Source organism: Athene noctua, chromosome 1, assembly GCF_965140245.1.
Source record: "Athene noctua chromosome 1, bAthNoc1.hap1.1, whole genome shotgun sequence".
Lineage (NCBI taxonomy): Eukaryota > Metazoa > Chordata > Aves > Strigiformes > Strigidae > Athene > Athene noctua.
The window spans coordinates 1,344,456-1,370,298 of NC_134037.1; the positions used below are offsets into that span (position 1 = coordinate 1,344,456).

The following is a 25,843-nucleotide window of genomic DNA, read 5'->3' on the forward strand; positions in this document are numbered from 1 at the left end:
TACTGCGCAACCTTCCTGCAAATGAAGCCCAGGACCGCAATTTCCAGCCCCTGGGGGATTTCCTTCCTTTCCCTCGGGATATAAAAATGAAGAAGCAGACCTGGGCATGGAGGGCACCTGAATTTGCTGCTCTCCCCACCCCCCAACTCCGCTGCAGGACCCCCGTCCCGCCGGCATCCATGTGGCTTCCCCAGCCGTGCTTGGGATGTGGAATACCAGAAATCCATGGGGAACAGGGCCACGGAACCCCGCTACCCACCCACCCCAGCAGCAGCCGACGGCAAACTTGGGTGGATATTGGGTTGTCCCCTCTCCAGATCCTTGGCCACAAACATCCCACCGACGCCAACACCACGCCGGGGTGATCCCAGACATCTCGCCGATGTCACGGTTGCAGCCCTGGCAAAGCACGGGGACACGCTGCTGCAAAGCCCCGTCCCCGGTGCCACCGAGCAGAGCCCCCAGCCCACGGCCACGTCCCGAGGCTGAGGGAGGGCGATCGGTGCCGCATGGACCCCCGAAACTGGGCAGATGGGGAGGGGGGAAGACGGAGCGATGGAGGCCGGAGGGATGGGGAGCAGCTGGGAGGTGCAGGGGCTGCTCCAGGAGATCGATCCAGGCCCCGCGAAGGAAGGGAATTAGGGAGAAGGATGAGTTGGGTAAGACCGTAGCGAATTAATTAATCAGGGGAAAAAAAGACAAGGAACATTGATTTTCTGGGGGTGTGTGGGGGGGTGAAATATGGACCTGACTGCTGGGCTGGCGGATTGAAAGCTGAGGGGGTGGTGGGAAGCATCACGGGTGCTGGGGGGTCCATCCCCTTCACCGGGCGCCCCGTCGGGCTGTTTTGGAGGCGGGGGGGCAGTTGATGCCGCGGCCAACCCCCTCCGTCCGCGACATCAGGGGCTGGAGAGAGAACGCTGACGCCTGGCAGAGCGCGATGCATCTTTATTTCGCTGCCCGCAGCGCCCGCAGAGGTGCCGCTGCCCGAGGGGTTTTCCTGCCTTCTGCCCATCCTTGGGGTGCCCCATGGGGCTCGCGGGGTGCCCCGAGCCCTCCAGCCTCCCCGGAGAACCCTCGGGTTTACAAACACGATGGGATTTTCTGCCTCCAGCTGCCCAAACCTCGGCGGGTTGGGAGCGCTGGAGTTGCCAGCTTGGATTTCTTGCCAGGGGGTTCATCCCCGGGCCCCATCCCCTGCGCCCTGCCCGCGGCTCCCACCCCAAAGAAAGGCTCTTCCCAACCCAGCCAAGGCGCTCCCGAGGATGGAGGGTTCACCGGGGCCGGCAGCGGCTCTGCAGTCACGCTGCCAGACCCCCGGTGAGGTGCGGCCGAGCCCCAAAAATCCTGGGGGTTCACCCTGAAGCTGCTCCGGGGAGCCCCGGGAGCCCGGTTCGGGCAGCGCCCGGCGTGTGGTGCCTGGGCTGTCGGCACGCGGGGCTGGCTGGGCAAAGCCGAGCTCGCGCGGGTAAAGCTCTGCCTGAGAGGGCCCAAGCGGGGCCCAGGTCTGCGGGGGACGGGAAGGAGCCCCCCACCGAGGGGTTTGCCCCCGGGCACGGGGCTGGGCACACGCAGTGGCACCGGGCTTTGCTGGGGGACGGCAGAGCTCCTGCGGGGTTAAAAGCACCCGGGACCGGGGTCACGGGCATCGCGTGTGCGATGGCATGGTGAGTGCGCTGCAATCACGTGTGCGATGGCATGGTGCGTGCGCTGCAATCACGTGTGCGATGGCATGGTGCGTGCGATGGAATCACGTGTGCGATGGCATGGTGTGTGTGATGCAATCACGTGTGTGATGGCATGGTGCGTGCGCTGCAATCACGTGTGCGATGGCATGGTGCGTGCGATGGAATCACGTGTGCGATGGCATGGTGTGTGTGATGCAATCACGTGTGTGATGGCATGGTGTGTGTGATGCAATCACGTGTGTGATGGCATGGTGTGTGCGATGCAATCATGTGTGTGTTGGCATCGTGTGTGCGATGCAATCACGCGTGAGATGGCATTGTGTGTGTGATGGCATCATGTGTGCGATGGAATCACGTGTGCGATGGCATGGTGCGTGCGATGGAATCACGTGTGCGATGGCATGGTGTGTGCGATGCAATCACGTGTGCGATGGCATGGTGCGTGCGATGGAATCACGTGTGTGATGGCATGGTGTGTGCGATGCAATCACGTGTGCAATGGCATGGTGCGTGCGATGGAATCACGTGTGTGATGGCATGGTGTGTGCGATGCAATCACGTGTGCGATGGCATTGTGTGTGTGATGGCATCATGTGTGCGATGGAATCACGTGTGTGATGGCATCGTGTGTGCGATGCAATCACGTGTGCGATGGCATCGTGTGTGCGATGGAATCACGTGTGTGATGGCACGGTGCATGCAATGGAATCACGTGTGCGATGGCATCGTGTGTGCGATGGAATCACGTGTGCAATGGCATGGTGCGTGCGATGCAATCACGTGTGTGATGGCATGGTGTGTGCGATGCAATCACGTGTGTGATGGCATCGTGTGTGTGATGGCATCATGTGTGTGATGGCATCGTGTGTGCAATGCAATCACGTGTGTGATGGCATTGTGTGTGTGATGGCATCGTGTGTGCGATGGAATTGTGTATGTGACGGAATCATGTGTGCAATGGCATCATGTGTGCGATGGAATCGTGTGTGTGATGGCATCACATGTGTGATGGAATCATGTGCGTGATGGCATCATGCATGTGATAGAATCATGTGTGTGATGGAATCGTGTGTGATGGCATCGTGTGTGTGATGGAATTGTGTGTGTGATGGCATCATGCATGTGACAGAATCATGTGTGTGATGGAATCGTGTGTGATGGCATCGTGTGTGTGATGGAATCGTGTGTGCACAATGACATCATGGGTATGATGGTATCGTGTGTCTGATGGCATCACATGTGCGATACCATCACATGTGTGATGGGATCCCATGTGCAATGGCATCACGTGTGTGATGGCATCGTGTGTGATGGCATCCCATGTCAGCCCATGTGAGATGGCATCTCATGTGTGAAGGCATCATGTGTGTGATGGCATGGTGCGTGTGCGATGACATCCCATGCCATCCCGTGTGAGATGGCATCCCATGTACGATGTCATCACACGCGTAATGGAATCATGTGTGAAACAGCATCCCATGTGTGATGACAACACTTGTACAATGACATCCCATGTGTGATGACACCCCACGTGTGATGGCACCCCACGTGTGATGGCCTCACGTGTGTGATGGCGTATCGCGTGTGATGGCATCCCATGTCATCCCCTGTGCAATGGCAGTGCATATGCGATGACATCCCACATGTGATGACACCCCGTGTGCAATGGCCTCAAGTGTGCGATGGCATCCCGTGTCATCCCACGTACGATGGCATCCCGTGTCATCCCATGTGCGATGGCGTTCCGTGTCATCCCACATGTGATGGCGTCCCATGTCATCCCACATGTGATGGCGTCCTGTGTCATCCCATGTGCGATGGCATCCCGTGTCATCCCATGTGCGATGGCGTTCCATGTCATCCCACATGTGATGGCGTTCCATGTCATCCCACATGTGATGGCGTCCCGTGTCATCCCATGTGCGATGGCATCCCATGTCATCCCCTGTGCAATGGCAGTGCATATGCGATGACATCCCACATGTGATGACACCCCGTGTGCAATGGCCTCAAGCGTGCAATGGCATCCCATGTCATCCCACGTACGATGGCATCCCGTGTCATCCCATGTGCGATGGCGTTCCGTGTCATGCCACATGTGATGGCGTCCCATGTCATCCCACATGTGATGGCGTCCCGTGTCATCCCATGTGCGATGGTGTCCTGTGTCATCCCCCATGCGATGGCGTCCCGTGTCATCCCACATGCGATGGCGTCCCGTGTCATCCCACGTGCAGTGGCATCCTGTCTATGATGTCCCCACGTGTGTGGTGACACCCCGTAGTGGGTAACACCCCCCCGCCCCTCCCGGCGCCGCCGGCTCCAGCTCCCAGACCACTCCGCAAACACCCCGGGCGACATCTCGGCTCCCAGGACCGGGGTGGGGGGAGAAGGAGCCGGGACACCCCAAAAGCCAGGTGGGGGGGCCCTACCCACAGGCGAGGCCGCAGGCGGGGTGACGGCGGTGCTGTCCCCGCTGTCCTAGGGCTCGGCGGTGGCAGCGGCGCGGGCGGCCGAGCTCTGCAGGCGCCGGCTCAGCTCAGCGTCCAGGCGGTGGGAGGTGGCGTCGAGGGTCTGGGCCAGGTGGCTAGTGAGCCGTAGCATGTGGGCCACCACGCGGACACCCTTCCGTAGCCTGGGGGGGGCAGAGGGGGGCGGAGGGCAAAGCTCAGTGTCCCCACCAGCCTCCCCGCAGGGTGTGGCAGGTGATGCGGCAGCTCTGGGGGTGCTGGTGGGGGGGTCCCCAACTCCTCCACTCCCACCCGAGAGCCACCACGAAGGTTGTGGGACCCTTGGGGACACCCAAACACCCCCCACCCCGGGTGTCCGCAGCGGGGGAGGGGGGGGTATCTCCCACCCATGGATTTTGGCTCCACGGAGCCTCCTCTCCCCGTGGCACTTACTTCTCCTTCTTGTCGGCCATGTGGGGGTGATCGGCCTCGGCCACGTGAGCCGCCAGCTCCCTGCGGACGCTGTCCAGGCGCTCCTGGAACGCCCGGTTGGCCCCGCGGATGGCGGGAAGGGCCCCGGCGATGACGTCCCGGTACCGGGTCCCGTTGTCCTCCAGCTCGGCCGCCGCCTCCACGGCCCTCAGGCCGGCCTGGGTGTCCTGCAGGAGGTTCTGGAGATGATCCAGCTGGTGGCGCGCGGCGGAGGCGGGGGGCGGCTCGGGGGGGCCGCAGGCTTTGGGGGTGTGGAAGGTGATGCCGCAGCCTTGTGGGTCCCGGAGGAGGGGGTCGCCATCCTGGCGGTACCCCAACTCTTCCGTCCCTACGCGGGGGGTCGCGTCTTCTTCTGGGCCCTCCTGGGTGGTGGCGGGGGGGACGAGGGCGCAGACCCCCACCAGCAGGCACCAGCCGGGGCCCCCCGGGATCATGGTGTCCTGTGGGAGCGAAGAGAAATGGGGGACGGGGGGTCAAGGCTGTGGCTGAGACACCCCCTGAGACACTTTTGGGGACCCCCCCCCAGGACTCCCTGAGTTTGCACCAGCAAAATCCCCCTTGTTTTTCCCTGCTTACACAGCGCTGGGATTTGGGGGTGTCGTACCCCACCCTGGGGGGGGGGGGACACCCTTTCAGCACGCCCCCCCAGGGCAGCACATGGAGCACGGCGATGGGGAAACTGAGGCACGGAGGGGTTAAGACGAGGGCTGGGGTGAGGCTGATCCTACTGGAGGGGCAGCTTGTCCCCCCAAACCCCCCCTCTGGAGTCATGGGAAAGCAGGAGGCCGCGGCGGGGGGGGGGTGCAGACAATGCGGCTCTTTCAAAACCGCCGCCGGAAAGTCTCGGCGCCGGGGCTGGGGGAGCCGCTGCCAGATGCTGCCGCCGCGGGGGTTTGGGGGTTCGGGGGGGTTCCCCACCAGCACCCCCTACCCTCCCAGCCAGCGCCGAGCCCCTGGGCAGAGGGGACAGAGGGGAGGGGGCTCCCATCGGCTGCCTGGGGTGCGCTGAGCTGCTCGGGTCTCGGGCCAGCACCTGGTTCTTGATTCGGAGCCAAGGGGCCAAAAAGCGGGGGGGGGGGGGGGAGATGTGGCAACTGGGGGGTACACACCCCCCCCCCGACCCTGGCGGAGACCCCAGTGGCACCGTGGCCCAGCCCTGCCAGGAGCTGGCCGGGTCCCCGGGGCTGGGTGCTTCCTCCCGGCTCTCCCCACCAGAACAGCGACAGAACAGCGAAATTCTCCCTTTTTTCACCCCAAAAAACCCACTCCCACCTTTTGGCACCGGGACTGGGGGGGCACAGACCTGCTGGCGGCCCCCATTTTGGGGGGAGCGGAGGGGCTGTGTCCACCTGTCCCCGCCGTGTGATGGGGAGCGGGGGGGGGGGGGGGAGCTGAGCCACGCCAGAAATCAGGAAAAGGGGCGTCCAGCCCCCCCCCCCCCCCCCAGGGAGGGTGTTGGGGGGGTCCTGGGGACAGCGGGAGGTTGGGGAGCCCCATCCATCCCCGTAAGGAGCCCCCCCCCCAGCTCCTCGGTGCCGGGGTGCAGTGACCCCCCCCCCAGCGCACACACCCCCCCCGGGTGGGGAAACTGAGGCAGGAGGTTGGGGTTTGCCTTGTGAAACCGCTGCTGAGCGCCCCCCCCCGGTCCCCCCGCGCCGTCCCGGTCCCACTCACCGCTCGGCGACGCGGCCGTCCCGCCACGGCACTGCCGGCAGCTCCCCGAGGCGGGGCCGCGGCCCACACGCCTGCACACGCCTGCACACGCCTGCACACGCGTGGCTGGCGCTGAGGGGGCCGAGGGTGGTTCAACGTACATGGGGGGGGCGGGGGAGCCCCCCTGGGGCTGGTTTGGGGTGTGGGGGGGGGAGGTTCAGGATGGCTGAAGCAGCCAGGAGAAGTGCACGCGTGTGCACACATGTGCTTGGTGTGTAGTCACGTGCGGAGCGTGCACACCTGTGCTCGGTGCCCACACAGGCGCTTGGTGCACAGCCACGCTCGGAAGGGAGCACATGTGCTGAGCGTGCACACACGTGTGTTGAGTGTGCACATGTTCCCTTCCCAACACGTGCTGTGTGTGCTGAGTGTGCACACACATGTGCTGAGTATGCACATATGTGTGCTGAGTGTGCACTTCCCGTGCTCAGCAGGGTACACATGTGCTGAGTGTGAACATACATGTTCTTGGTAGGACACATACATGTGCTGAGTGTGCACACATGAGCGGAGTGCACACTTACGTGTGCTCAGCAGGGCACACACGTGCTGAACGTGCACACATGAGCTGAATGTGCACAGACGTGCTGAGAATGCACGTACGTGTGCTCAGCAGGGCACACATGTGCTACGCACACACACGTGCTGAACGTGCACACATGTGCTAAGTGTACACATATGTGCTAAGTGTGCACACATGTGCGGAGCGTGCATATACATGTGCTGAGTGTGCACATACATGCACTCAGCAGGGCACACATGTTGAGTATGCACATACATGTGCTGAGCGTGTACATACATTTGTTCAGTCGGGCACACACACGGAGCATGCACATGCATGTGCTCAGAAGGACTCATACAAGCTGAGTGGGCACATACATGTGTTGAGTGTGCACATACATGTTGAGCATGCACATACATTTGCTCAGCAGGGCACACACATGGAGCATGCACATGCACGTGCTCAGCAGGACTCACAAATGCTGAGCAGGCACATACATGTGTTGAGTGTGCACGTACATGTGGTCAGCAGGGCACACGTGCTGACTGTTCACACACATGTGCTGAGCGTTCCCATACGTGCTGAGCATGCATATACATGTGCGGAGTGTGCACATACATATTGAGCGTGCACATGCATGTGCTCACCAGGGCACACATACCGAGTGTGCACACACGTGTTGAGCATGCACATACACGTGCTGAGAGTGCACATACATGCGCTCAGCAGGGTGCACACATGCCAAGCAGTCAGCCCTCCCGCAGCCTCACCGTGCACGCGTGTGCTCGGAGACACACACACACACGCTTAAGGGTGCACACGCAACCTCAGCAACATGCCCGGCCGTGTGAGCACATGCTCATGCACACACATGTTTTGCACGTGTGCGTGCGTGTGCATGCACGCGCACCCGCACGCTCGTGCACATGCGTTTTGGCGCGTGCAGGTGCACACAGGGGTGCGCGTGCCTGTAGCCGTGTGCATATGCTCGTGCGCACACGCGTGCGCGTGCTCCCACCTGCGTGCGGCACGAACACGCGTGCAGGCCGCTGTGTGCACACGCGTGTGCACGCCCGCAGCACGTGGGCCGTCCCGCCCTTGCGCCCCTTCCCGCTCCCCGCCCCGCGAGGCCGCTCAGCGCGGGGTGCAGGGGGGTCGGTGGGTGCTGCTGCACCCTGGGGTGCTGCGGGGGGGGGGATGGGACGGACGGTCCGGGCTCCACCTTAATGGGGAAAAAAAAGGCGATTTTGGGGAAAAAAAAGTCGTCGGCAAAACCCCCCAGCTGAGCGGCAGGGAGTGCGTGGAGAGGGCGCACGCACGGCAGCGGGGGGCCGGGGGTCCCGCAGCCCCACGGGGCCGGGAGGGTGCGGGGGGCGGTGTGGGGGGGGGCCCCCCGTGCAGAGTTGCGGGGGCCCCCCCCAGGAGTCCGGGAGGGCGGCGGACGGCGGCGCTAGGACCCAGCGCGCTGCCCAGGCGGGAGGGGCGTGGCTTGCGGGGCGGCGGAGGGGCCGCGGGTTCGAGTCCCGGTGCGGGCGGCGGGGAGGCGGCCATGGCGCGGCGGGCCGTGGTGTTTGACCTTGGCGGTTTGCTCTTTGGGCCCGGCCTACAGCACGTCCTGGGTTCCTGCGAGCGGGACTACGCTCTGCCCAGGTACGGCCTAACCCGGCACGGCCCGGCACGGCCCGGCCTGGCCTGGCCCGGCGGCACACGCCCGCCCGCGCCGCGGCCTGTCGCTGCTCGGCCGGAGACCCCTAGAGACGAGGCGACAATACTGTGTGTGCGGCCGCCGCCCGCGCGGGGCCTGCGCGACTGGGGCTCCCAGAGCAGGAAGATAGGGTCGGGGCGGGGGGGGGGGGCGTGCAGGCTGGGGACCCCCTGTCCCGGGGCGGGGTGTGCAAGTTGGGGTCCCTGTGTGTACAGGGGGGGCAGGCTGGGGACATCCTGCCTTGGTGTGGGGTGCAGGCGCGGGGAGGGGTCCTGTCCTGGATGTGGGGTGCAGGCCAGCAGTTAAAACTAACCCCCAAAGAGACAGGGTCTCCACAGGGGATGTTGTCCAAAGCAGTACGAAGAGCAACTATTGATTAATTAAACAGGATAATGAATTAAGCCCATCCCTGCCCCAGTGCTGAGACCTGACACAACTCAGTCCATGAGTTGAAGCTGACAAAACCCAAAGCGTTGGACCCCTGAGCGCTTCCGAAACAGCCTCTCGAGTCCTAGTGAACCCTTTGCCCCATTTAATACAGGATATTTGGGAATTACTAATCCCAAAAGCTCCCGAACAGGGGCTGAACAGGTTCTCTCTCTTTGCATCGCCCAACACGTCGGGATTTCCTGGCAGTGCGTGGGTGTTAAAAAAAAAAAAAAAAAGCAGGGAGTTAAAAAAAAAATATTAAAAAAAATTAAACAGCTAAATGCTGGAGGACACGGAGCAGATGGAACAATAAATTCCCAGATTATCAGGCCATCAAACATATTTTTGCTTCGCTTTATAGTAAAAAAAAAGTGACAGCAATCTTGCTGGAACACATAAAGCCGCTTTATTTTTAACCGAGCTGCATTTTTATCGACTCGGAGGAGAGCTTTGTCCTAAAGCCAGTCGCTGTAATCTTGTTTTATTGCCGCCCGAGAAGGCCTTTTGTGGTCTTGTGATAGGGGCGAATTATTTTCCCTGAGCTACGGCTTACAAAATACCTCGCTTTTTGCATTTTTTTTTTTTTTTTTTTTATTCCTGGCCAAACTCCCCGCTCGTCTATCTGCAGGGCGAAGTAATTGAGCTGCCAGCGGAAATAAATGGGCAGCGATCTCCCGGTCCTGCAATAAAGTGATGCTCCAGCCCTGGGTGATGATGGAGGATGGAGCGCTGCGTCCCCAGCACGGAGCATCCCCCTCCCTGTAGCGCACCCCAACACCCCCCCCGGTATTAGGGTCCCTCCCCCAGCTGACTTTCTGCTCCTTTGCCTGGCAGGAATTTCTTGCAAAAGGTCATGTTTGCCGGTGGCTCCGACAGTCCTTATGCCAGAGCGATGAGGGGACACATCACCCTGTCCCAGGTGAGCCCCCGGGTACCAGCCACGGAGCATCGCCGGCAGCTCGGATGCGGCTTGGGAAGGAGCTGAGGGGAGCAGAGTCCAGGCAGGGCCCTGCTTTGGGATTTTTTGGGGTCAGTTGACTTTGAGCTGGGGTGTTTTGCAGCTCTTTTCGGAGATGGAAGAGGGCTGCAGGCAGCACGCCTCCGCCTCGGGCATCGCCCTGCCACCGGCCTTCTCCGTCGCTCAAGCCTTCGGGGAGATGGCGGCCAAGGGGACGGTCAACGCCCCCCTCCTGCAGGCAGCCAGGGTGCTGCGGAGGAACGGTGGGTGCTGGGGGGTGGATTTTGGGCGAGAGGGGCTGGAGTCAGGGTGCTGCTTCCCTCCTGACAAGGCACCACAGGGGTCCCTGCTTGGTCTCACTACGATGTCCCTGCTCGGTCCCACCACAGAGTCCCTGCTCAGTCCCTCCTCCTCATCAAAAGGCTCTCTCAGCATCTCTAATTAGATGTTTCAAGCCCAAATCCATCAGACGTGGTGTCACCCAGCCACAGTCAGTCCATCGGCTCAGTCCTCAGCATCTTGGTGTGCCTGAGCTCCAGCTCACACCCCTCTTGCCTTGGGGGGGGTTGAGCTTTGCTTTCCTAGAAGTACAAATTGGGCCTTAAGCTCCTGCTGAGAATCCTTTTATCTCCTGCCAGGGTGTCCTGGCCCAGACAGAGCCTCATAAATTGGAGATTTTAGGATAAAAAGTCAGAGAAACATGGCTGAGGGGGAGAGGTGAAATCAAACACTCTCTGGAGAGCCAGAGTGGGAAAAGCAGCACTCCCCACTCTGCCCTTCTTTAGGATTTAAGACCTGTGTCCTCGCCAACAACTGGGTGGATGACAGCGCTGGGCGGCTCTTCACGGCCACGCTGATGAACCTGCTGCGCCGCCACTTCGACCTGGTGATCGAATCCTGCCGGCTCGGAGCGCAGAAGCCCGATCCCCACATCTACACCTACACCCTGGATGCGCTGCAGGCGAAGCCGCAGGAGGTACAACCATCACCCCCAAAACAGGGCACGGAGGGGTCCCTCTGAGCACCCAAACTCCTTGGCCAAACCCAACGGCCGCCCTTCCCTGGGGTGCTGAGCCCGACTCTCACTGGTGTATCTCCAGGTCATCATCCTGGATGACGTCGGGGAGAATTTGAAGCCGGCCCGGGACATGGGCATGGCCACTGTCCTCGTCAGAGACACCGAGACCGTCCTGAAGGAACTGGAGGAGCTCTCGGGCGTCCAGGCACGTTGTGGTGCTCTGGGTCCTCTCCGTGCCCTGCTCTCCTGGAGTTCTGCAGACCAGGAGGGGTGGGCTCGGGCTTCTGGGTCTTGCCATGATGCGGTGCCGGTGCAGGACTGATGAGCGGCTTTGGAAATGAAAGGGATGGGGGCTGTGATCTGCAAACCCTGCCCACCCCCGTAACCTCATCCCCTGGACCTGCTGAGCCCACCACTCCTCTGCTGCCGCCAGGATCCATCCTGCTCCTCGCTCCCCTGGGGGGTTCCTTCTCCCCCCCTCAGGACAACGTGAGGGATTTGGGGGAAGATAAGTGACTTTGTGTGTTGTTTGAGCCCGTAGCTGGCATGCAGAAGGTGCAGAGCGCTCCAGGAGCTGCCATGGGGGGGGCCAGGGATGGTGGGATGAAGCTTTTGGAGCACAGGTCTGCTGGGGAGCGGCTGGGGGAACTGGGGGGGTTCAGTCTGGAGCAGAGGAGGCTGAGGGGAGACCTCCTGGCCCTCTGCAACTCCCTGCCAGGAGGGGGCAGAGAGGGGGGATGAGTCTCTGGAGCCAAGGCCCCAGCGCCAGGCCCCGAGGGAATGGCCTCAAGCTGCCCAGGGCAGGGTCAGGCTGGCTCTGAGGAAGGATTTCTGTGCAGAAGGGGCTGTGGGGCGTTGGAATGGGCTGCCCAGGGCAGGGGGGAGTCCCCGGGATCCCTGGAGGGGTTGAAGAGTCGGGCTGAGCCAGCGCTGAGGGATCTGGGGGAGTTGGGAACGGTCAGGGGGAGGGTCATGGTTGGGCTGGGGGAGCTGCAAGGGCTTTTCCAGCCCAGATGATTCTGTGAAATTGTCCCACCAGCAGTAGGGTGGTGGGGACATCTCATGGTGAGGATGTCCCATGGTGGGGATGTCCTGTGGAGCTCCAGGCTTGCTCCAAAGCTCACCCTGTGCTCCTCATCCCACAGCTTCTTACCCCAGAAGAGCCGCTGCCGACAGCATGTGATCCATCCAACATCACCCATGGATACGTGCCCATCCGGGTAGGGTGGAGGGGACTCCCTCAGTGACGAGGTGGCCCCGGGCTTGGCAGGGCTGGATGCTGAGCTGCCCCATCATTTGAGTCTTCTCCATCCCCCCCAGGGGCTCAAAGTGGGTTGGGAGGGGTGGGGGGTTGAAGCCGTGTCACCTGCAGCACACGAGGCCTCTCCATCCCTTCCAGCCCGGCGTCCAGCTGCACTTTGTGGAAATGGGGGATGGCCCCATCATCTGCCTCTGCCACGGCTTCCCCGAGTCCTGGCTCTCCTGGCGCTACCAGGTGGTGAAGGAGACGGGGAGGAGGGCGGGCCATGGGGTCTGGTGGAGGAGGGTGCATGACCACCACTCCTGGGGGGTCCCAGGGATGTCTGACCCCTCCTTGAGCCTTGAGGGACACAGGGAGTGTTCCCCACCCTCCCCAGCCCATCTCTGCCCTGCTGGGGACATCTCCGGGCACCCTGGGGTGGGCAGATGCAGGGTGGGTGATGGTGTGGGGGGAGAGGGGGTGTCGGGGGTCTCTGCATCGTTTGGAGGCTGCTGCTTTCTCTCCTAGATCCCAGCTTTGGCTGATACTGGCTTCAGGGTGATCGCTCTGGAGATGAAGGGCTACGGAGAGTCCTCAGCCCCGCCGGGTGAGCTGGGTTTACTGGGGGAACGGGGGCGTGCAGGGCTGGAGCTGCCAACCACAAGGCCAAAACCCAGGAGGAGATGGATAGAGGAGTCTTCTCCGGGGAGCAGCGGAGGGAGGGGGTGGAAGCTGTCCTGCTCCTCCTGCAGCCCCCCAGCAGCTCAGGTGGAAGCGAAATGACACCACGTGAAGCGGGAGGGTCGATCTGCACGAGGACAGGGAGGCTCTGCAGAGAGACCTGGATAGATTGGATCGGTGGGCAATGTCAACGGGATGGGCTTCAACCAGGGCAAGTGCCAGGTCCTGCCCTTGGGCCACAACCACCCCCTGCATGGCTACAGGCTCGGGGAGGGGTGGCTGGAGCTGTCTGGGAGAGAAGGGTCTGGGGGTTCTCACTGACAGGCAGCTGAACAGGAGCCAGCAGCGTGCCCGGGGGCCAAGAAAGCCAACGGCCTCCTGGCTTGGATTGGAACTGGTGTGAGCAGCAGGAGCAGGGAGGTGACAGTCCCCCTGTGCTCGGCACTGGTGAGGCCACACCTGGAGGTTGTGTCCAGGTTTGGGCACCTCAATCCCAGAGAGATCTGGAGGGGCTGGAGCGAGGGCAGAGGAGGGCAACGAGGCTGGGGAAGGGCTGGAGAATCAATCCTGTGAGGAGGCAGGGCAGGAGCTGGGAGTGTTCAGTGTGAGGAGGAGGAGGCTGAGGGGAGCCCTCATCCCTCTCTGCAGCTCCTGCCAGGACATTGCAGAGAGGCTGGGGCTGGGCTCTGCTCCCAGGGGATCAGGGACAGGACAAGAGGGAACGGCTGGAAACTGCCCCAGAGGAGGCTCAGGCTGGGCAGGAGGAGAAAATGTTTCCCAGCAAGAGTGGTCCGAGAGTGGAACAGGCTGCCCAGGGAGGGGGCAGTCCCCATCCCTGGGGGGGTTTCAGGGTGTTGGGATGAGCTGTGGGGGATGTGGGGTAGGGGAGAACTTTGTAGAGTCGGGCTGAGGGTTGGACTCGCTGATCCCGAGGGGCTTTTCCAACCTGAGTGACTCTGGGGTTCTGTGAAATACATCCTCAGAAATGTCTGGATGTTGAAATGATGGCGATTCTGTCTTTTATGCAGATGTAAAAGAATATTCCCAGGAGCAGATATGCAAGGTGAGGAGCTGCAGGGTGTGGAGGGTGTGGGGGGGTGGGCTGGTGGGGCACAGTCCCGTGCAGGACCTGACCCCTCCTCTTCTCCCTTCCGCAGGACCTGGTGGTTTTCCTGGACAAACTGGTGAGGACCCCCCCACAAGGGGTCCCTCCTTCTTGGCAAAGTTTGGGCGTGTGTGCCCCCCCCACCTGCCCTTTGCCTCTTCCTTCCCGTGCAGGGACAGCTGAGCTCCCCAGTGTCTTTGTCCCATGCTGGGACATCTGAGGTGACTCTGGTCCAAAACCCTTGGGGTAACACCAGGCCCTGTCTCTGTGTTCCCTGTGGGTGGGATTTTAGGGATGGGGGTGTTTACTCTGATCCCTACTGATGGCTGACTGAATGCAGACTTTGTCAGTGGGGAGAACCCATCCTTGGGAGGGTCTCCAGCTCTGTGTCACCTTCTCCTGGACCTTGTGTCCTTGCTGTCACCTTGTGTCCGGTGTCATCTCAGCAAATGGGTTTGGGAGCTCCCGGCTTTAATTCCTATCCCTGCGAGGGGATGGGGTTGATTTCTGAGCCTTTTAAAAGGAGATGAAGTGGCAGGAGAAGAAGTCACAGCCCACAAATATCAACATCTCCAGGGCTTTTTCCTTGTGAAATGGCTTCCAAGTGAACGAGTCCTTCGAACAGCGCAGTGCTAAAAAAAACCCCGAACTCCTCAAACAAGGGGAAAAAAAAAAAAAAAAAAAAAAAAAAAAAAAAGGCCTTGAGGTTTTGCAAGGGCTCTTTGTGCGAGGAGGGGTTTTGTGCCAGCATCGGAGTTGGGATGGGTTTTTGGGAGGGGACCAAGGCTGTGCGGGGGCTGTGGCTCCAGTTTGGTGCTGAGCAGGCGAGGATAAATCAGGGTGACTCTTTTGTTGCTGGGAATTGCCTTCACGCTGGATTAAAAATGATAAGGAAAAAAGGAAGGTGCCCGTTGATGAGGTCATGGCATCCTGTATGGATGGGACTTGGGTTTTCCCCACTCCTCCGCTACCATCAGGATCCATCCTGCTCCTCGCTCCCCTGGGGGGCTCCTTCTGCCCCCCCTCAGGACAAACCTGGGGGATTTGGGGGTAGGTAAATGACTTTGTGTGGGTTTTGAGCCCATAGCTGAGGTGCAGAAGGTGCAGAGCGCTCCAGGAGCCACCACGGGGGTGACCAGGGATGGTGGGACCAGGGATCAGCACCCGGGGGGGGACCTGCTCAGCCCCACATAGAAGGGGGGAGATGCTGGGACCCCCCCAACCCCTCTGCCCCGCCTCGGGGGGGTCTCAGACGCCGGGTTTCCCGCTGTCGGATGGCAGCGAGACACAGAGCCCTCCCTGAGCTGTGTCTGCCAGGAGGGAATTTTAATTACGCTTCTAAATATCAGCTAATTCTGAACCAGCTGCTGCGTTGTCAGGAGAGCGGGTTTTAATTGGATTTATTTGTAGGTGCCCAGAGGGGTCAGGAAAATAGAATGGAGAGATGGAGTGGGGGGGGGGGGACACACGACAGTGAGCTCGGCGTGCCCAGCTCCGGGCAGGATCCGGCCGGCCCTGGGGGATGCTGCGAGCTCCTTCCCAGAGGGGCTGGAGATTTATTTGGCTGCTCCAATGCCGAGATGTTCCCCGTGTTGTCACCTCGTGTGATGGCAACGGCGGGACCCGAATGAGTGATCCCAGGGGATGAACAGCCTCGAGATGTGTTTTCGGTGGACCATATCAAACCCTTTTCCTCTGGAGGGCCCAAGTAGTTGAAATGTTTAATTAAATCAGAGCAAATTGCTGTGGGGGATCAGGTGAGGCTTGTTCCTTGGGGGAAAAAAAACCCCAACAAACAAATAGCAGGAAGGGAAAATAAAAAATATTGCTGTTTTCTGAGCTCGTTGCTGCTTGGGAGGAAAGCAAATCACCTCTCGGGCCCCCTCCCCGCAGGGCATCCCACAGACCGTGCTGGTCGGCCACGACTGGGGCGGTGCCGTGGTGTGGAACATGGCTCTCTTCTACCCCGAGAGGGTGAGGTGGGTCCTTGGGGAGGGATCCAGGGGGGCTGGGGCACCCCAGATCCTGTCCTGTCCCTACAGCAAAGCCCCAGCTCGCACGGGGCACCCCAAACCCAGGTCTGATGCTGACTCTGCCCCCCACCCCCCCCACCCCATGGTGTCCCAGGGCCGTGGCCTCGCTGAACACCCCGTACCGACCCGCCGACCCCGCTGTGGACATCGTGGAGAAGATGAAAACCTACCCCAGCTTTGATTACCAGTTCTACTTCCAGGAGCCGGTGAGTCTGGGATAACAATTTTTACCCTCCACCCCTTTTTGGGGAGTTTAAACCCCCTCCCTGAGTATGGGGACATGCCCACTTGGGGTCCCCAACTCATGGCCTGCCCCATAGCCGGGGTGTCACGCCGTGGGGCTCTCAGCCGATGGGCTGTGGTTCCCCTGCCAGACCTTATTCCTGTGCTGACCTCTGCAAAAAACCATCCCCAGCCTCCACCCGAGCCCTGAGGGGTGGCAGGATCCCGGGGACTGGGTCCCCGGGGAGGGTTGGTGTCACCCACGGTGCTTCTCCCCCCCACCCCGTGCAGGGTGTCGCAGAGGCAGAGCTCGAGAAGGACATCGGCCGGACCCTGAAGGTCCTGATCCGCTCCACGCGCCGGGAGGTAGGGATGGGGCTGAGGGTGGGCCTGGGGTGGGAGCAGAGGGTTTCCAGCCTCGTGTCCTCTCCAGACCCTGGCAGCCTTGTCGGGGCTCTGCCTGTGGCACCCTCTCCCCTTCCAGGAGAAGGTGCCGATGGTTGGACTCGATGACCCCAAGGGTGGTCTTTTCCAACCTGAATGATTCTGTGATTCTGTGATGATCCTCCTTGCCTGTGCCAGGAGCCAAAAGCATTAGGGATGGCTTTGCAGTGGCCCACAGTGACCCTCAGGCACTCTCCATCCCACGTCTGCTATCCTTTTGCTACTTATCCACAGCAAAGTCTGCAGACAATCAGCCATCAGTAGGGACCAGAGTGAACGCATCCTTGTAAGCAGCAGTGCAGGGCCTGCACCTTTTTAGGACTCAAAGCTGACCCCGGGTGGGGATTGAGAAGACCTCTAGAAAGCTGTGCTGCTGGGGGGGGACAGCCCAGCCCAGGGAACAGCAGATTTGTGGGGTGACTGTCTCCTCCTCTCCCCCTGCGACTTCCTTAATCCCTGCGAATGTTAACGTCTGGCTTCAGGGTGAAAACCTTTGTGGTTTAAAATAACAGCGCCCTGGAGCACGGCAGGGAGGGGGGGTCGTGCCTCGCCGGCGGCACCCCTCTGCCCGAGTCATCGGTTCCTGCATCCCTTGGGGTGCAGCGATGCTTGACGCTGGCTCCCAGCGAGGAGGGCCACGAAGCCCCAAACCTAGGAGACCCCCCCAGCCCCGGGATGCGTCTGCCCCCCCTCTCGGGTGCGGTGTCAGTCCCTGCCTGCCCTCAGTCCCCCCTCTCTTGCAGGACCGCCTGCCCTTCGCCCTCAACTTCCACAAGGTCCAGGAGCGAGGTGAGGGGAGACCGGGGTGGGGGGGGGGATGCAGGGGTTGTGGGGGGGTGCTGCGGGTGGGCAGTGCTGTGCCTCTTTTTTGCAGGGGGGCTGCTGGTGGGCTTTCCAGAAAACCCCCCCGCCAGCCTGATCCTGCACGGCCCCGAGCTGCAATACTACATCCAGCGCTTCCAGAAATCCGGCTTCGGGTAAGGGCGGGAGCCTTGAGGGGCTGGTGGGGTGTGTGTGTGTGTCCCCCCCAAAAGGGGGACCCCCAAACCCCCCTCGGCCTTGTTGTATAACCCCAAGAAGGCACGAGGCTGCTGGGGGCGGGGAGGCTGCTTTCCCCTTGCAGGCTCTTCCCGAGCCGTGGGCAGCGGGACGGTCCCCGCTGGTGGCCGGAGCTGAGTCCCAGTATCTTCCACCCCATTCCCCCTCTCTCCCAGTGGCCCCCTGAACTGGTACCGCAACATGCGACCCAACTGGCGCTGGGCGCTCTCTGCCAAGGACAGGAAGGTGGGGGACTGACCCTGCCCCGTGGGGACCATTCACAGCCCTGGGCGCCTTCCCCACCTTGTCACCTCTGTCCCCTGTAGATCACGATGCCAGCGCTGATGGTCACGGCCGGGAAGGACGTGGTGCTGCATCCCAGTATGAGCAGGGGCATGGAGGAGTGGGTAAGCCAGCGTGTTCCCACCCCACCCTACCCCCGGGCACCAAAACCATCCCAATTCCGCAAAATCCCACCGCGGGAGAGCCCCGGGGCAGATCCATGATGCCAAAATGGGCTGGATTGGGCCCAAATACAGGGACAGCACTTGATAAGGGGGGACAGGTTGATGTGGGGAGTGGAGCGGGGGGGTGTTTGCCTTCTCGCAGCGGGGTAAAATAAAGAGCTGGGGGTGGGTTCCTGGTGCCCAGCGTGCCAGATCCTGGCACAAACCGACCCCTTTCCACTCTGGTGCATCCCTCGGAAGATCCCGCAGCTGCGCCGGGAGCACCTCGAGGAGTGCGGGCACTGGACGCAGATGGAGAGGTACCGCTCGCTCCGTGGGGGCTGGGGTCCCCCTTTTCCAAGCTTGGGGGGAATCCAGATCCCACCCCAGCTTTGTGTCATCCCCCCAGGCCAGCGGCGCTGAACAGGATCCTGGTGGAGTGGCTGGAGGGGCTCCCCCCCGCCACCCCCCTGCCCAAGATCTCCAGGCTGTGAGCCGGCTCCTTCCCTCCTCCCCGGACTGATTTTGCCTTTAGGGTCGGATATTTTACCTTTAGGATGTGATCTTTACCTTTAGGGTTGGATTTTTTACCTTTAGGGTTTGATTTTTGCCTTTAGGGTTGGATTTTTTACCTTTAGGGTGTGATTTTTACCTTTAGGGTTGGATTTTTTACCTTTAGGGTGTGATTTTTACCTTTAGGGTTGGATTTTTTACCTTTAGGGTGTGATTCTTGCCTTTGTGACTTGATCTGTATGGTTGGGGGGGGTTGATGGGGGGAAAGTGAGGGTTGGATCAGGGCTGGGAGGAGGGTGGCACAAAGCATCGCCCCTGCTTTGTGCAGCTAAAAGGATCCCTGTGAGCTTTCGTGAGGATCCTGAGAGATGGTTTGGGACTGGACCCCCCCCTTGTGGCATGTCTGGGGCTGTATCGGGGCTGGCGCATCACCCTGACCCCATCCCGGGGGCTTCCCTCGCTCAGGGGTTTGGCCGAGAGGGTCCTGGATCAGTTGGTTTTGATGTGGAGTTTTTAATGCACTAATAATAATTAACGCTGCTTGAGAAATCACCTTCTGCCTTGTAAGGTTGAGAAATAAAGCACAAAATGACCCGAGCACCTCAGCTTTCCCCATGGTTCTTGGGGTGCAGGTTCCTGCAGCATCTTGCTGCCTCTTCCCCTCCTCCCTGTAGCCCATCCCCGTGGTGCCAGGGCTGAGTCCCTGGCTCCAGCCCCCTTCCCTGGAGCTCCCGGCCCTTCTCCCGGCCTCAACAGACGTTCTAAACCACCATCCAGGATGCCGGGAAGGATTTGGGCAAACACGCTTGGTATTTCCCCCCCCAGATTCTCGCCAGCCCTCAGCTATTTTCAGCTGGGGCTTTGCGGTTTGTCTGTCTGCATCCCTCCTCCCTGTCCTTCCCCATTCTGCCAACAAGCCCACCGAAATGTTTTTCCTCTGGATTTATTCTTTAAAAAGGAGCTGCGTGGATTTGGAGTGGGGGGAGAGGGAAAAAAAAAAAACAAAACAAACAGCCCCTGGATGGGCAGCGAGAGGTTTAAACCTGCTCCCTCCAGCCTGGAGTTATCCATAAGCCTGGCTGACGTCCACTCCAGCTTTTGGGAGCTGGTTTTGGAGCTGCTTTGGACTCTCCTCCAGGTTTTGTGAGCGGGTTTTGCAGCTGTTTTGGGCTCCGCCGATGAAATGTAAAATCCAAGAGCATCATCCCCGGGCAGCTGGGAGCTGTGGCCAAGCACCCGCCCCAGAGCCCTGCCCGGAAAGGCGGGCGGGTGCTGCCAAAATAGCCTCTCCCATGGCGCTGGCATCTGGGTTTGGGGTTTTTTATAGGTGTTTGCAGCCTCCTGCCAGCCCGCCCTGCACCCCAGCCCTGGGCAGGGGCCTGAGCAGGGTGTTTCCACCCCTCTCCTGCGGGGCTGCAAGGCTGCAGCAGCGCCCAGCAGTGCACCAGCCCTCCTGTAGATGCTGGGAACGTTTTTGGGAGGGAGGAGGGACCTGCAGAGAGCTCCCAAGCTCCCTTCCCTCCTCCCACACTATATAATCTCCCCCCACACACTGCCACAGCAGGACATTGCTCTGGCAGCCCCCCCTCACACAGATTCCCACCCCACACCAGCTCCGTGCCCCATCTCCTGCAGCCCACAGCAGCTTCTCCACCTCCCCCCCACCTCCCCTGGCTCTACAGGTCTTTGGTCCCATGGGTGCACACGTCTTTGGTCTGTAGGCATCCCCAGCCCCCTGGGTGCTCATGGCCCTGATCCCCTGGGTGCATTTATCCTCCATCCCTGAGATGCACTTGTCCTCAGTCCCCTGGGTGCACGTGTCTCTGCTCCCCTGGGTGCATTTATCCCCAGGCCCTGGGGTGCACGTGTCCCTGGTCCCCTGGTTTCAAGCATCCCTGATCTCCAGGGTGCACATGTCCTCGGTCCCCTGAGTGCATTTATCCTCCATCCCTGAGGTGCACGTGTCCTTGGTCCCCTGGGTGCCTTCATCCTCTGTCCCTGAGATGCATGTGTCCTTGGTTCCCAGGGGGCAGGCATCCCTGGTCTCCAGGGTGCACGTGTCCTCGGTCCCCCGGGTGCATTTATCCCCTGTCCCTGAGATGCACTTGTCCTTGGTCCCCTGGGTGCATGTGTCCTCCATCTCTGGGGTGCATGTGTCCTTGGTCCCCCAGGTGTTCTGCATCACCAGGTCCTGGGGTGCACGTGTCCCTGGTCCCCTGGGTTCATCCATACTCTGTCCCCTGGGTGCTGGCAGCCTCCCCCCCACCCCGCGCTGTCCTTGGCCACACTCGGCCAGCTCTGGTGCCCACACAGACCGGTGGGATGGCGTTAGCCCAGGGGCAACTGGTCAGGATGGTGCCACCCCACCACCTGCAAAGCGGGGACCCAGGAAACCAGCTGAGCCAACGGAGAAACACAGGATCCCAGAGGCACTCAGGTCGGAAAAGCCCCTCGGGATCATCGAGTCCAACCCTCAGCCCGACTCTACAAAGTTCTCCCCTACCCCACATCCCCCACAGCTCATCCCAACGGCCCTGAAACCCCCCCAGGGATGGGGACTGCCCCCTCCCTGGGCAGCCTGTGCCACTCTCGGACCACTCTTGCTGGGAAACATTTTCTCCTCCTGCCCAGCCTGAGCCTCCCCTGGGGCAGTTTCCAGCCGTTCCCTCTTGTCCTGTCCCTGATCCCCTGGGAGCAGAGCCCAGCCCCAGCCTCTCTGCAATGTCCTGGCAGGAGCTGCAGAGAGGGATGAGGGCTCCCCTCAGCCTCCTCCTCCTCACACTGAACACTCCCAGCTCCTGCCCTGCCTCCTCACAGGATTGATTCTCCAGATTTGAGTTTTGCTGCTGGCAGGTCCAGGGGAGAAAACAGCATCAGGAGAGGTGCAAAGTCCCACCCTGGTTTCCTCTGGGTCCTCGTGTCACGTCCTGCTGAGACGAAGAAGACAAGTGAGTTAGAGTTTTAAATCCCCAGCGGAGTGGACAATGGTGAGACACGTCTGAAAGTGCAGACATTTATTAACTCCCCACAGTGTACTAATTGGATACGAGGAGAGAGGAGAGGAGAGGAGAGGAGAGGAGAGGAGAGGAGAGGAGAGGAGAGGAGAGGAGAGGAGAGGAGAGGAGAGGAGAGGAGAGGAGAGGAGAGGAGAGGAGAGGAGAGGAGGGGAGGGGAGGGGAGGGGAGGGGAGGGGAGGGGAGAGGAGAGGAGAGGAGGGGAGGGGAGGGGAGGGGAGGGGAGGGGAGGGGAGGGGAGGGGAGGAGAGGTAGAAATCAGTGGTCCAGGTTCCTGTGTTGGTCCCGCCAGTGAGGGTTCAAGGATGCATCTGTTCGCTTCACTTCTTCCCTTCCACTCCTTGCCCCCCCCCATTTATACACGCTTTCCTCGGGTCCTTCCCCCAGATTGACCTACATATCAATGCGTCATAGGTGTGGGGAGGGGCAAGGCACTTCATGGAATGATGTAATTAGCATGAGCTTGTTAATTTTCATTCGCATATTCAGGGGTGTCAACTTTAATATGTATTTTGTGGATAACGAAGCAAAGATTGTTCACAGGACAGATGCTCCTTGAAACTTTACAGGATGCCTCAGAGCAGAACCGTGTCCCCCCTCCAGCCCATCCCGTGCCATCCCAGCAGCTTTACCAGCTCCAAACTCCACATTATCCACCCCGGGACTGTAATTTTGTTACTTGTGAGTGTTTGAGACATTCCTCCTCACTCGTTGGGCCTCTGCTCCCCCCATCCTTTCTCTCTCTCAGGCTGTTTTTTCTCCAGGCCTGGCTCACTTGGGCCCTGTTTCGAGGAGTTCCTCACACCTCACTCCATCTCTCCGGGGGGTTTATCCCCAGGAGAAATCCTCCAGCCATATACATGAGCGATGGCAGGGCCCCCCCGGCTGCGATGGGTGACTCTGGAATGAAGAAATCAATCTGGCTGCAGCCTGAGCTCCTCCGGGCCATTTCTTTTTGCAGCTTGAAGGCGCTCGTGGTGGTCTCGGGCGCAGCGGAGGGAGAGGGACCACATCCCTCGGGATGCTGCGGGGCTGGGGAGCTCCTACCAACAGACACCCCCCAGGGTGGGCATAGTGTCCATCTGCACGACGCCCAGCGGCCCAGTCCTGCTCCTCTCTCAGCTTTTTGATGTTAAAAGAAAGAAGAAAATGTCTGGGAAACCTCAGGGTGTGTTTCAAAGCCGCAATCCCAGCAGCAGAAACTCGGAGGAAATGATCCCCCACAGCTCCGGCATTAGGGGCAGCTCACAAAAAGCTGGGTTTATTTTTTGAAGAGCTGCTTGCAATTCCTGCTCAACAAAACCTTCGAGAACGACAGAAAAAATGGGATCGAGTAGAAGAATCATGACGTGTCCTCAGGGGAGCAGAAACTCAGCAGCTCCGGGTGGGTGGGTGACAGCGGCAGCACCCACCGTGGCCGGGACGCGGCCGTGGGGGACAGGGCTGGGTTTTCAGGGTGATGTGCAGCTGAAACGGGGGTGGAACCCCCAAACCTCCAATTCTGGCACTGCTGGTGCGATGGGCATCCCCCCTTCCTGCGCTCGCCCGTGCCTGGCTCCACTTGGGAGAAGGTGGTGGCTGTCACGCTGTGGTATAGGGGACACGTGGATTTGGGGGGACAGTCACCCCCAGGGCTCCTCCCGTCCCTCCGACACTACCAGGGGCTCTGCGACGGCTGCGATGAGCCCCCCGATGGGAAATGGCTGCTGGATGGGGTGTGTGGGGTGCAGGGTGAGCACTGGGGGTGCAGGGTGAGCACTGGGGGTGCAGGGCACACATGCAGGATGCTGGGTGCACACACGGGGTACAGGGCACACACTTGGGGCACAGGGTGCACACACAGGGTGCATGATGCAGGTACTGGGGTGCAGGGTGCACTTATGGGGTGCACACAGGGGGTACGGCAGAGCCTGGCAGGGTCACACCCGGGGACTGCAGAGGGTGCTGAGCCCCAGACTCGGGGTCATTGGGGTAACCCTGCTGGAAAACCCACAGGTGCCATGGCTTCTTCTTAGAAACCCACCTGAAATGGGGAAAAAAAAAAAAAAAAAAGTAAAATATATAAGTAGAGCCAGCAAAAGCACAGCCGCTTTGTGGTACGGGCTCGGGGCTGCTGTCAGGGGGACCTGGGCCTAATCCTGCACCTCCAGGCACTTCCCCAAGTCTCCAGCTCTGCCCCCCCGGGGTTGGGGTGCAGGAGGGCAGGATTGCACCCAGCCGCGGTCACCTGCACCCACCAAGCTTTGATGGCACCCAGTTAAATTTCAACCCAGCCCGTCCCTGGCCTCTGGCACGGCTGCAGCTTTGTTTCAGCCTCACCGGGCCTGCAAATGCTGCGTTTTCTGGGTGCCAAGGGCGAAGTTCCCCCCGGGGCCAACACGGCTCAAACCACAGCCTCAGGGGACCCAAACCCACAAGGGTGGTGGCACGATGTGACCAGCTGCGCTTGTCCCCCCGGACCACAAAAATCCACCCTGGAAATGTGCTGGTTTTTTCTGCTTTTAATCAGCTTCTCTCTCCAAGGCCACGAGGCACCCATGGGTGCTGGCAGCAGGGGTGCTGAGCCGCAGGGAGGGCACGGGGGGACTCTGGCTGTGCCCGGTGCTGAGGATTGAGGGACAATATTTCCCCGCTCCCATACAGGGGCCAGCTCTGGTCCTGTCCTCCCTTCCTCCAGACCTTGTTGGCTGTTCCTGTTTCAGAAAGGAAGCAATTAACTTGGAAAAAAAGAGGAAAAAAGAGCCCTTGGAGATTGAGAAGTAAAGAATAAAAGCTGCCCATAATTAAATTTCAACCGTTTTATTTTTAAACGGAGAAGAAAGACGACCGGAAAATAAAACCCCACCTGACTTCTGCCTGGCCTGCGACACTGCCCGCACGGCTCTGGAGACTCAGACACCCCAGGAGTGTCTCTGAAACTCTCCTGCCTCAGTTTCCCCACTGCTGTAGGGGAGGTACCAGCTCTGGGAGCCCCCAGGGGCGGCAGCTCTGGGGGGAGCGCGGGGGGCAGGGGATGGCAGGGGGAAGGCTCCAGCCACAAGCCAGATGTTTTGGGGCAAATCCCATCTCCGGGCTCCTGCGGGGGCTGGGGCAGAGCTTCAGGTGTCCACCCCTGGGAGGGCACTGCAACTGGGAATGGGCTGGGACTGGGAATGGGCTGGGACTGGGAATGGACTGGGACTGGGAAACACTGCAGCTGGGAATGGGCTGGGACTGGGAATGGGCTGGGACTGGGAAACACTGCAACCGGGAATGGGCTGGGACTGGGAATGGGCTGGGACTGGGAAACACTGCAGCTGGGAATGGGCTGGGACTGGGAATGGGCTGGGACTGGGAAACACTGCAGCTGGGAATGGGCTGGGACTGGGAATGGGCTGGGACTGGGAAACACTGCAACAGGGAATGGGCTGGGACCAGGAATGGACTGGGACTGGGAAACACTGCAGCTGGGAATGGGCTGGGACTGGGAATGGACTGGGACTGGGAAACACTGCAACAGGGAATGGGCTGGGACTGGGCATGGGCTGGGACTGGGAAACACTGCAACCGGGAATGGGCTGGGACTGGGAATGGGCTGGGACTGGGAAACACTGCAGCTGGGAATGGACTGGGACTGGGAATGGGAAACACTGCAGCTGGGAATGGGCTGGGAATGGACTGGGAAACACTGCGACTGGGACTGGGACCGGACTGGGACTGGGCATGCCCTGCACTTTGGGGACGTGCTGTCATTTGGGAGTGCATTGCAATTCCAGCACACGCTGCAATTTTGGATCTCACTGAAATGTGGGAACTCTGAAATTTGGGGCCGTGCTGCAGGTTGGGCAGATGTTGCAGCTTGGGAGTGCGCTGCAACTGGGCCTTACACTGCAGTCTTGGAACGCCGTGCAGTTTGGGAACGCACCGGCCGTTTGTGCAGATGTGGCAGGGAACTGCAGCAGGACCCCGCAGCTCCTGAGCCACCAGTGAGGGCACCAAGAGGGGCCTCTCCCAGCCCCCAGCCCCACTTTGGCTGCTCTGGAGCCCCCCAGCCAGGCCACAGCGGCCAAGAAGCACCCGCTGGCATCACTCTCCCAAGATTTACGCCAGCTGAGGGCCGGTTTCCCGATGCCCAGGGTGCAGTGGGGGGACTGAATCCTTCCCTGGGCTGGA

The 25,843-nt window shown here is 60.7% G+C and overlaps 2 protein-coding genes across 3 annotated transcripts; one reads left to right on the plus strand and one right to left on the minus strand.

Annotated features, from left to right (window-relative positions):
* Positions 1–948: 948 nt before the first annotated feature.
* Positions 949–6,346, minus strand: LOC141967129 (uncharacterized). The gene is made up of 4 exons (XM_074920552.1): positions 6,305–6,346; positions 4,592–5,070; positions 4,121–4,323; positions 949–3,936 (listed from the first exon to the last, which is right to left on the minus strand). Exons 2-3 carry the CDS (start codon positions 5,062–5,064, stop codon positions 4,170–4,172), a joined length of 627 nt encoding a protein of 208 aa, XP_074776653.1. The 5' UTR covers positions 5,065–5,070; positions 6,305–6,346; the 3' UTR covers positions 949–3,936; positions 4,121–4,169.
* A 2,009-nt stretch (positions 6,347–8,355) lies between these two features.
* Positions 8,356–19,268, plus strand: EPHX2 (epoxide hydrolase 2). 2 transcript variants are annotated; one of them, XM_074920565.1, is made up of 19 exons: positions 8,356–8,495; positions 9,814–9,898; positions 10,041–10,200; positions 10,723–10,913; positions 11,038–11,160; positions 12,101–12,175; positions 12,355–12,450; positions 12,724–12,802; positions 13,905–13,939; positions 14,034–14,060; positions 15,875–15,960; positions 16,109–16,220; positions 16,528–16,602; positions 17,424–17,469; positions 17,555–17,657; positions 17,895–17,964; positions 18,045–18,125; positions 18,426–18,484; positions 18,574–19,268. In XM_074920565.1, exons 1-19 carry the CDS (start codon positions 8,395–8,397, stop codon positions 18,656–18,658), a joined length of 1,689 nt encoding a protein of 562 aa, XP_074776666.1. In that variant the 5' UTR covers positions 8,356–8,394; the 3' UTR covers positions 18,659–19,268. The 2 variants fall into 2 exon arrangements, 1 of the variants encoding a protein (XP_074776666.1); XR_012634657.1 differs by lacking the exon at positions 17,895–17,964 and having other exon boundaries at positions 18,574–18,651.
* The last annotated feature ends 6,575 nt before the right edge of the window (positions 19,269–25,843 follow it).

Coding starts and splice junctions, on each gene's coding strand:
- LOC141967129 (XM_074920552.1), bottom strand. CDS start 5,064: ATGATCCCGGGGGGCCCCGGCTGGTGCCTGCTGGTGGGGGTCTGCGCC. Junction 4,324..4,591: donor ATGGCCGACAAGAAGGAGAA/GTAAGTGCCACG, acceptor TGCCCCCCCCAG/GCTACGGAAGGGTGTCCGCG.
- EPHX2 (XM_074920565.1), top strand. CDS start 8,395: ATGGCGCGGCGGGCCGTGGTGTTTGACCTTGGCGGTTTGCTCTTTGGG. Junction 8,496..9,813: donor CGGGACTACGCTCTGCCCAG/GTACGGCCTAAC, acceptor TTTGCCTGGCAG/GAATTTCTTGCAAAAGGTCA. Junction 12,451..12,723: donor GGCTCTCCTGGCGCTACCAG/GTGGTGAAGGAG, acceptor TTTCTCTCCTAG/ATCCCAGCTTTGGCTGATAC.